Genomic DNA, 9,780 nt, shown 5'->3' on the forward strand with positions numbered 1-9,780 from the left:
TCTGAGGAGCTGAACTGATATATTTATTGATTTATTGATTTATTTATTTATTCATGTAGTTTGAGTTTTTATTCATTTATTTGTGTTTTGAGGATGTTTGTTGTGTTTTTTTGTTTGTCCTCTTCTTCTTTTTGTAAATAGCTCGTTAAAGAACTAATGGAATAAGTTCTCTGTCTGTCTCTCTCTCTCTCTCTGTCTCTGTCTGTCTCTGTCTCTCTCTCTGTCTCTCTCAGACTGATGGAGTGTTGGGATGCTGCTGTTTCTCACCTGAGCTGGACTCTGATTGTTGGGGGCGTGGCCTTCCTGCTGCACCAGAGGCGGGCACACACGCCGTATGGCCGCTACGTGCCGGCGGAGGGTCGCCGCTGTCCGGCCAGACTGGGCTGGTTCCTGCAGGAGGTCCCGGCCTTCCTGCTGCCACTGCTGCTGCTGCTCGCTGACGAAGCGAAGGCCGAGCCGGGGATGAGTGGACGCAGGACCGGGAGGACGCTACTGCTCTGCACCTTCATGCTACACTACTTCCACAGGTCAGAGGTCAATAACAAGAAAATAATAAAAGATGTAAACTACAGAGTAAACAGCACCATGTTTGAAGTACAAAGTCACATGAAATGTAGTACAAGTACCTTGACACTGAAGTGCTTAATTCCTTCATTTACGAGAAGCTTTGTCCAATGCAAAGTCAGCAACAACCAAAATCATGAGTAATAGTGTTTATTCAACAGCTGTAACCCGATAACAGCTGGTCTGGCTCGTTTATTGTCTTAGACTGTGTCACTTCACAGTTTATTTACCAGCCGCCATTTTATTTTAGTGTCCAAGTTCTGATCGAGTGTATAAAAGTTTTCCAGATAAACATTTTCTCTGAAATCACTATTTACAATATGTTGCTCTACATTTACTGCTGCTAATGTTGTGCCTCTACAGCTGTGATGTTAGCTTCCGTCTGTCTGTTAGCATGATATCATGACTTGGGACCTGTTAGCTTTAGCCACAGTCTGTTAGCGTGATATCATGACTTGGACCTGTTAGCTTTCGTCTGTCTGTTAGCATGATATCATGACTTAGGACCTGTTAGCTTTAGTCACAGTCTGTTAGCGTGATATCATGACTTGGGACCTGTTAGCTTTAGCCACAGTCTGTTAGCATGATATCATGACTTGGGACCTGTTAGCTTTAGCCACAGTCTGTTAGCGTGATATCATGACTTGGACCTGTTAGCTTTCGTCTGTCTGTTAGCATGATATCATGACTTAGGACCTGTTAGCTTTAGCCACAGTCTGTTAGCATGATATCATGACTTGGACCTGTTAGCTTTAGTCTGTCTGTTAGCATGATATCATGACTTAGGACCTGTTAGCTTTAGCCACAGTCTGTTAGCATGATATCATGACTTAGGACCTGTTAGCTTTAGCCACAGTCTGTTAGCGTGATATCATGACATAGGACCTGTTAGTTTTAGCCACAGTCTGTTAGCGTGATGTCATGACTTAGGACCTGTTAGCTTTAGCCACAGTCTGTTAGCGTGATATCATGACTTGGGACCTGTTAGCTTTAGCCTGTCTGTTAGCATGATATCATGACTTGGATCTGTTAGCTTTAGCCACAGTCTAAGGTGCATATTTAAGACTTGTTGATAGGATTCTGGTTTTAAAGTCAGCTAGAAACATCCAAAAATCAGCTGGAGAGTTTGCAGTCAACTCACGGCGCTAACATGGAAACAGAAAATCATCCACTGAGTAATAAATGAGTAAGAGACAATGGATGCTATGCTCTCTTCTGTGATGTTTTTCAGGTGGACTTTATATTTGTTCTGTAGTTGTCTGTATTCCTAAAAAGCAAGCAAAGCTTTTCCTGCAGCGTCCATCTCAGTTTTCCGACTTGTTGCGCTGGAACGAGGTCATCTCGGGTGTCTCCAGCTGTGACTGGTGATGTGTGGAGGGAGGGGGGGCCGGACAGCGGGCTCATTCAGATCGTCGTCGTGGAGCATGATGGTTTCCTGCAGCCGGTGACGTCCTGCGGGCCTCGCCGGCGCAGGCTGAAAACTTGTTCGACAAACAAAAATTAACTGTAGCCTGTAGACATTAAAAATCAGTTTAACAAAGCAGCATCGATCCAACCTGAGGAACATTCTCCATCATCAGACGAGTTCTCCAAACAAGCTCAAGACGTTTAAACGCTGTCCTGTTCATTTGACATCACTGACCAATGCTGAACAGTTAGATTACCAAAAACGTTAACATGAGTGAAAGTCAAGACCACAGGGGGGTCAGATGTCCATAAAACCGTCAGCGTTTCTCTGATGAACACGTCGGGTGGGCAGATCTGCCAGGCCGAGCCTATGTGGTACCGCGCTGGAAACCATGACCAGCCAAGTCCCGACAGTGTCTTTCATCAATGTTCACTGGTGCTGAACCCAGGAGCTCAACAGTGAAACGGTCAAAGTTCAAAGGAAAATTCAGTATACGTCAGTTTTCAGACAGGGTGAAATCCACAAGATCACACAGTCCAAGTCCAAAGAGGCTCAGGCAGGATTTCCAACATCCAAAAAACAGGCGAGCAGGTTCGGAACAGCCAGAGGCCAAACAGGGACCGCTGGACAGGTTGATACAAGCACATGAGACAATGTGGCAGGAACCCAGTGCAGTGGACCGGTTTAAATACTGAGAGACTGATGAGGGAACGAGCACCAGGTGAGGAGGTGGCCGGGGACACCAGGTGAGGAGGATGAGCTGACTGCATGTCATGACAGGGATCTGAAAAGACAGCAGAGTCACCTCCTCCAAAATAGATAGATAGATATACTTTATTTATCCCAAGCTGGGAAAACCAAATGAAAACAAACGGACAAATAAAACAGATGAGGGACGTGAGAACAGGTGTGGGGTTGGGTGGAGCAGCGAGGTGATGGGGCGGGCACCTGGTGGATAACCACAAGCTGATGTCTGTGTTAGAGAACAGCAGCAGCGTACAGATGACATGTTTATATCAAACATCAGGAACTTCCACTCAGTCACACCTGTTGTTCACCTGTACAACAGAAAACAGCAGGTACTCCCCCGTTGAACACATCTGCTTTACTTCCTGTGTCAACACTGGGGAGGACTATAATCCTCCCCACCACATTCTTCTTCTGTCACTGTAAATGTGCACAGTTTCTGTTCTTTACTCTTCGTAAACAAAGCTCCTTCATCCACGACTTGAGCGTCGGGTAAATCTGAACATCCACCTCTCAGAGAGGAAGAGATGAAGACGATGTCAGAACATCTTGATCTTGTTATTATTAACATCTAACTGACGGCGTCTCTCTGGACCAGGATCAGTTCCTTTCTTCATCCTGCTAGTCAGCTGATTTCCTCCAACTCAGTAACTGACTCCATGGATGAGCTGTGCATCCCTTCAGTGAGCCTCGCCTGGCACTGACAGGACTAACAGAGAACTGAATCCCTGCTTTCCAGGAAACAGAAAGTGGGAGTTTCATGGTGAAGGTGGTGTCGATGGCTAACAGACAAACAGGATGTAACTCGAGTCTTTTCTTTAGGACTTTCATCTACGGCTTCCTGACCAGAGGACGACCCGTCCCGCTGTCCATCGTCCTCTACGCCGCCATCTTCTGCTCGCTCAATGGCTTCCTGCAGGGACACCACCTGCTGCACTGCGCACAGTTTGAAGACACCTGGCTGACGGACGCTCGCATGGCTGCAGGTGCGTCATCACAGCAGGTTTACGATCCGACCGTCAGTTTGGATTATTTACATTTTCTAAAACATAGATGTACCCATGAGCCTCAGCATGAGTGTGGAAGTGAACTGGCTCAAACATCTGAGTGTTTGGTCCGTTAATGGTGAGCTGAAGCTGAAGAAGACGCTGTGTAGAAGTGACAGAATGTGCAGCTCTGTGATTGGCTGTTTCTTTTTATGTCCACAGGCTTCTCAGATATTTTGGACAGAGTTGTCACCTGAATTTATCCAGACTTGGTAGACATATGATCAGGACTCTAGACTGGGGGCTGACCAGTACAGCCATAGCTTCTTACTGGTGCTCAGAGTCCTGCTGCGGGGGAACTCATACGGATTTATTCCACATTTTCTTTTTCCACGCTGAGAGTCCTCAGTCATGCTAACAGACTCAACAGTGCTTTGAGCTAAATGCTAACATCAGCATGCTAGCATGCTCACAGCGGCAATGCTAACTGGCTGATGTTTAGTAGGTATAATGTTTACCATGTTCAGCCTCTTAGTTTAGCATGTTAGCATGTGTAACAGTGAGGAAGAATGGCACACCAACACAGGATTTGCTCTCGCTCTTGCACTGCCTTTGTTCTGGAGCTGGTAAAGAAAATTTAACACAAAGCACACAGTGGTCATCAACAGCGCAGCTGCAACATTTGAAAGCTGTGCAACAAAAATGACAAAAGTCATGAAACAGTACGAACATTACGGCCAGGAAAAAGCCGGCTGGTGCATGGCTAGCTAACTAGCATCAGCTACATTCAACCACGATGATACTCGTGAATAAAGTTAAAATATGTACACAGAAGTACCTCTAACTTTCACACTACACGCGAGTATTGTTTATAGTCATGTTGTATGTGACGGACAGTTGCAGAAACAATTGTAAAAATTAAACAAAGAATTAACAATCGCAACATCGCTCACATGCACCCACCTCCAGCCTGGATATATTTCCTATGCCAGTCAACGACAGTGCGCATGAGGAAACCCTATTTGTGCTGTTACACAATTAATCCACCAGGTGGCTCCAGAACTATGTACAGGGCAAGCGAATACATTTTGAAGAAAGTCATTATGGTTATTTTAAACTCTGTTACACATGCTGACAATAGACAATAATCAGTAAGCACAAAGTCCAGCTGAGGCTGATGGGAACGTCGTTAGTTCTGCAGGTATTTGTCATAAAATGTATTGGACATGTTCAAAAGTTGACCTGATGGTGGCGCTATATGAAAAGTATGTAAGACATGTACTGTAAGTCTCCAGTGAACTGGACTCCACCTGTGATAGTCTCACGTTGTTTGGAGGACGGATGGAGGGGTAGTGACGGTTCCTGTCGCTCCTCGGGAGAGACATGTTGGTTTATTCGTTTACAGTAAGAAGTTTGCATGTAGACACCAGCATGTTTACCAAGGATGAATTCTTTGTTTTCTTGGGTGTTAACAGCTGTTTCTCCGCTATCCACCATTAGTTTAATTGTTTTTGTGCAATGCATTGTGGGAGAATAGTGTCCATCAACATCCCACTGGAAACCTGCTCAGGCTGAATCTGGATTTGGGACAAAGAAAATGTTTGTCCTTGCTGAACATCTTCAGCGTCAGACTTTGACTGAGAGTAAATGGTGCATTTTGCACCATCAGACTTTCTGTTACTCAAAGTGTGGGAACCAGACGTACCGGCCGTTATTCATGTATGTATGTGTGTGTGTTATGCCTGCAGCACCCATGAGCAGCTGTGTGATATACTGTGTGACTACACCAGCTCCTGACCTCAGTGTCATGCTGCCATCTACTGTTGAAAAAGTGGCACAGCGAGTGCGTCACCATGGTTTAAACACCAGATTACTCATCTAAAAAAGATACGGAGGGAAGGAAACAGATGTCAACTGGACTTATTCAGCACAATAAAAGCAAACAAGAAGGGAGCACTCAGCAGAATGCAGACCTTCACCAGGTGTGTCCGCAGGCGTGAGGCCAGGTAACAGGGACTGCAGGCCGGTCTGTGTGCATCAGAGTGGTGGAATGAAGGGGATGATATGCAGGCTACATTAGCAAGGTGCAACCAGAGTAGACAGGCTATACGAAGACACAATGTCCAACAAAAGAATCCAGAAAACCAGCCTGGACCACCACGTACCAGTCCAGCAGGATCATAAATGTTGTGGATCATGTTGTTGATCATGTTGTTGATCATGTAGTGGATCATGTAGTGGATCATGTAGTGGATCATGTTGTTGATCATGTTGTGGATCATGTTGTTGATCATGTTGTGGATCATGTTGTTGATCATGCTGTGGATCATGTTGGATCATGTTGTGGATCATGCAGTGGATCGTGTAGTAGATCATGTTGGATCACGTAGTGGATCATGTTGTTGATCATGTTGTGGATCACGTTGTGGATCATGTTGTGGATCATGTTGTTGATCATGTTGTTGATCATGTAGTGGATCATGTAGTGGATCATGTTGGATCATGTAGTGGATCATGTTGGATCATGTTGGATCATGTTGTGGATCATGTAGTGGATCATGTAGTGGATCATGTTGGATCGTGTAGTGGATCATGTAGTGGATCATGTTGTTGATCATGTTGTGGATCATGTAGTGGATCATGTTGTGGATCATGTTGTGGATCATGTAGTGGATCATGTTGTGGATCATGTAGTGGATCATGTTGTTGATCATGTTGTGGATCATGTAGTGGATCATGTTGTGGATCATGTTGTAGATCATGTAGTGGATCATGTTGTGGATCATGTTGCAGCTGTAGGATGTTTTGAAACAGACGTTTCTGTCTAATGATTCCTGTTTGTTTGTCACTCAGGTTTTCTTCTGTTTGTGGTTGGAATGACCATCAACATCCACAGTGACCACATCCTGCGCAACCTGAGGAAAGCTGGAGAGACTGTCTACAGGATCCCCCATGGTACCACAGATCCTGATCCACACCAGATCATGATTCAGTCCAGATCCTTATTCAATCAAGATCCCAGTTCACACCAGATCTTGACCCATATCAGATGTCTGTTCAAATCAGATCCTGATTCATACCAACTTCTGACCAAAACCAGATGCTGATTCACATCAGATCCTAGTTCAATCCTATCCTGATCAACGTTTGATTCTCTTCGTGTTTCTCTCAGGGGGGATGTTTGACTTTGTGTCTGGAGCTAATTTCTTTGGGGAGATTGTGGAGTGGTGTGGCTACGCTGTAGCTGCTTGGTCTTTGCCCACCTTCGCCTTCGCTTTCTTCACCGTCTGCTCCATCGGGCCCAGAGCCTGCCAGCACCACAGGTACCTTTACAATCTGATTGGTTCCCAGCACGGCAGGTAGCCACTCATCTCTGGTTGTGTTAAACTGCACCTAAACTGAATTTATATAAACTGGAGGAGATAAACCCACAATCCTTTTTGCTTGATTTGGGTTTTTTTTACCTTTTTATTTCTGAAGGCAGGGCTGACATTATCTACTTTCTTAAATCAGTGATTGGACCTTTTATCTCATTATTTCCCAGAGAAGCAGGTAACATCTTCAGATTCCTTGTGTTCTCGTGTGTTCGGTTTACTGTCATATGACGAGAAAATCCTGATATTTGAAGATCTGAAACATTTTCCTTGCAAAATTACTGAAGCAATTAACCAGTTTTCAAAATGGTTGGCGATTTATTTTCTATTCTGATTAATTGTTTTGGCTCTACTGAATATGGACCTCAGCATGTCCTTCCTGTCTGTCTTGCAGAGACTACCAGCAGAGGTTTGAGGACTACCCTCGCTCCAGGAAAGCTCTCATTCCTTTCATACTGTGAGGATGGAAGAGTGTTTAACAGCTGATTAGCTTTAATTAAACGATGTATGACTCAACTTGGAGGAGCTCAAGAAGAATCTTCAGTGGGAGCTCATTAATAATAATTATGTTGTTCCTGTTTGTGCTCATGATGATCTCTGTAATAATTAAAGCCAACGTTCATAAACAGAAATTAAAAATGAAAACAAAGATGAAACATATAAGATGGCTCGTTTTTAAAATGTAATAAAAGGGTTAAACTGAAATGCTCATCAGGTGAATAATGCAGTCATACTCAGAGGCGTTCATCAACACGAAAACATAACAAAACGAGATGAAAAGTCAGAGCATCACCAAAGTTACTAGAATGAATCCAGAGCAGGAAGCTACGACATCTACCGCTACTGAAAGTGTGATTAGAATAAAGTGTCACATTTTCTGTAGTTAAATCTGAAACTTAAGTGGAAATAACAGAACAGGAACAAACAACAAACTGGACTGGACCACCAACACTGATGTCCTGTACAGGAAGGACCAAAGTCGTCTCCATCTGCTGAGAAGACTGAGGTCCTTTGGAGTCTGTAGGACATTACTGAGGACTTTCTATGACTCTGTGGTTGACTCTGCAGTCTGTTACTCAGTGGTCTGCTGGGGCTGTGGAAGCTCTGAGAGGGACAGAAAGAGACCTGGTTCTGTCCTGGACTGCCCTCTGGACACCACTGAGGATGTAGGTGAGAGGAGGATGTTAGCCAAGCTGACATCAATCATTGACAACCCCTCCCACCCCCTGCATGACACAGTGGGGGCCCTCAGCAGCTCCTTCAGTAACAGACTGCTGCATCCACCCTGTAAGAAGGAACCACAGGTCCTTCATCCCATCAGCTGTCAGAGTTCAGCTCCAGCATCAGTTCATGCAGCTCTGGGTCCATGTTCAGACTGATCATGTGTGATTTATGTTCACTTCAGCCTGCAGTCACAAACACCACCAGTGAAATGTTCGGACACACCGTCTGACTCAATGGTTTTTCTTTATTTCTGGTATTTTCAACATTGTAGACATCAAAACTATGAAGGAACACATATGGAATTACAGTTGAGGACAAAATGATTACCCCCCCTGTGAAATCTTAAGTTTCTTCGAGATTTTCCCAAGTGCCTTTAACCAGAGCAGCACATTTTTAACACAGCCTTTTTAGACATCCTACTTTTATTTTGGATGCTTACATTATTTTATTTTGCACACAGAAATGAAAATATTCCACAAAACACAAAAACTACCAGGTCAAAATGATTACCCCCCCCCCTCCCTCTCTGTCTCTGACACTTCTTTTGAGGAATCCCAGCCCATTCTTCTTTGGCAAGTCTCTCAAGTTCCTCCGGATGTGATGGTCTTCTGTCGGGACATTTTTCACCCCACATATTTTCAGTTGGATTGAAGTGAGGGCTTTGTGCAGGCCATTCGATTACATTCACCGTGGTCTTCTGGAGAGAGTTCTTCACCAAGAGAGATGTATGTTTAGGATCGTTGTCATGTTGGAAGATGAAGCGAGGACTCCTACCCAGTTTTACTGCTGACTGCTTCAGGTTTTCTTTCAAAATCTCCACATATTTTTCTTTATTCATGACTCCTTCCACCTTGACAAGATTGCAGTTCCAGACGCTCTGAAGCACCCCCACAGCATAACACTCCCACCACCGTGTTTCACTGTGGGGACGGTGTTCTTTGGGTTCAACGCCTGTCCCTTTTTTCTTCAACCGTACACAGTGTCTCTATGGCCAAAGAGCTCATATGCATATATATATATTTTTTCTATTGTGATACATATATATTTATCACTGTGCAATAGAGCAAACACTGTACTTATTTATCTGTACCCACCATGTGCATTTTTTTCAAAGCTATGTGCAATTCTCTTCAAATTTTTCCACTGGCAAAACGTTTTTTATAATTCTTTATACATATAGCCAATATATAGTCTGCTTCTATTTTGAATTTTTTATTCTGTTGTTATTCCTGATTTTCCCAGCCTCTCTGACAGCAGAAGACAAGCCTACCTGTTATCATAGAAAATTAAGGTTTTTTTAATCAAACTGGTCGTCGGGTGCAAACATTTACTTCATAAACACGAATACATGACTGACAAGTGAAAACAATAGAATCAAATGTTTAATCTACGCCCGTGCTTTTATTTTGTAGTATATCCATACAAACCGGATGCAAGAGCGACGCTGGGACGTTTTTTCTACGTAGCCTAGAACAGA

At 44.0% G+C, this 9,780-nt stretch overlaps 1 protein-coding gene across 1 annotated transcript; it reads left to right on the forward strand.

The window, feature by feature from the left end:
* The first annotated feature begins 237 nt into the window (after nt 1-237).
* On the forward strand, nt 238-7,540 carry LOC121604584 (3-oxo-5-alpha-steroid 4-dehydrogenase 2-like). The gene is made up of 5 exons (XM_041934144.1): nt 238-527; nt 3,542-3,705; nt 6,559-6,660; nt 6,878-7,028; nt 7,474-7,540. Exons 1-5 carry the CDS (start codon nt 238-240, stop codon nt 7,538-7,540), a joined length of 774 nt encoding a protein of 257 aa, XP_041790078.1.
* Nucleotides 7,541-9,780: the final 2,240 nt, after the last annotated feature.

The sequence above is a fragment of the Chelmon rostratus genome, chromosome 3 (assembly GCF_017976325.1).
Source record: "Chelmon rostratus isolate fCheRos1 chromosome 3, fCheRos1.pri, whole genome shotgun sequence".
NCBI lineage: Eukaryota > Metazoa > Chordata > Actinopteri > Chaetodontiformes > Chaetodontidae > Chelmon > Chelmon rostratus.

Excerpts from the sequence above, each read along its gene's own strand:
- LOC121604584 (XM_041934144.1), top strand. The coding sequence starts at position 238 with ATGGAGTGTTGGGATGCTGCTGTTTCTCACCTGAGCTGGACTCTGATT. Across the intron at positions 6,661-6,877 it reads TGTCTACAGGATCCCCCATG|GGGGGATGTTTGACTTTGTG; the intron begins GTACCACAGATC and ends TGTTTCTCTCAG. Across the intron at positions 7,029-7,473 it reads AGAGCCTGCCAGCACCACAG|AGACTACCAGCAGAGGTTTG; the intron begins GTACCTTTACAA and ends TCTGTCTTGCAG.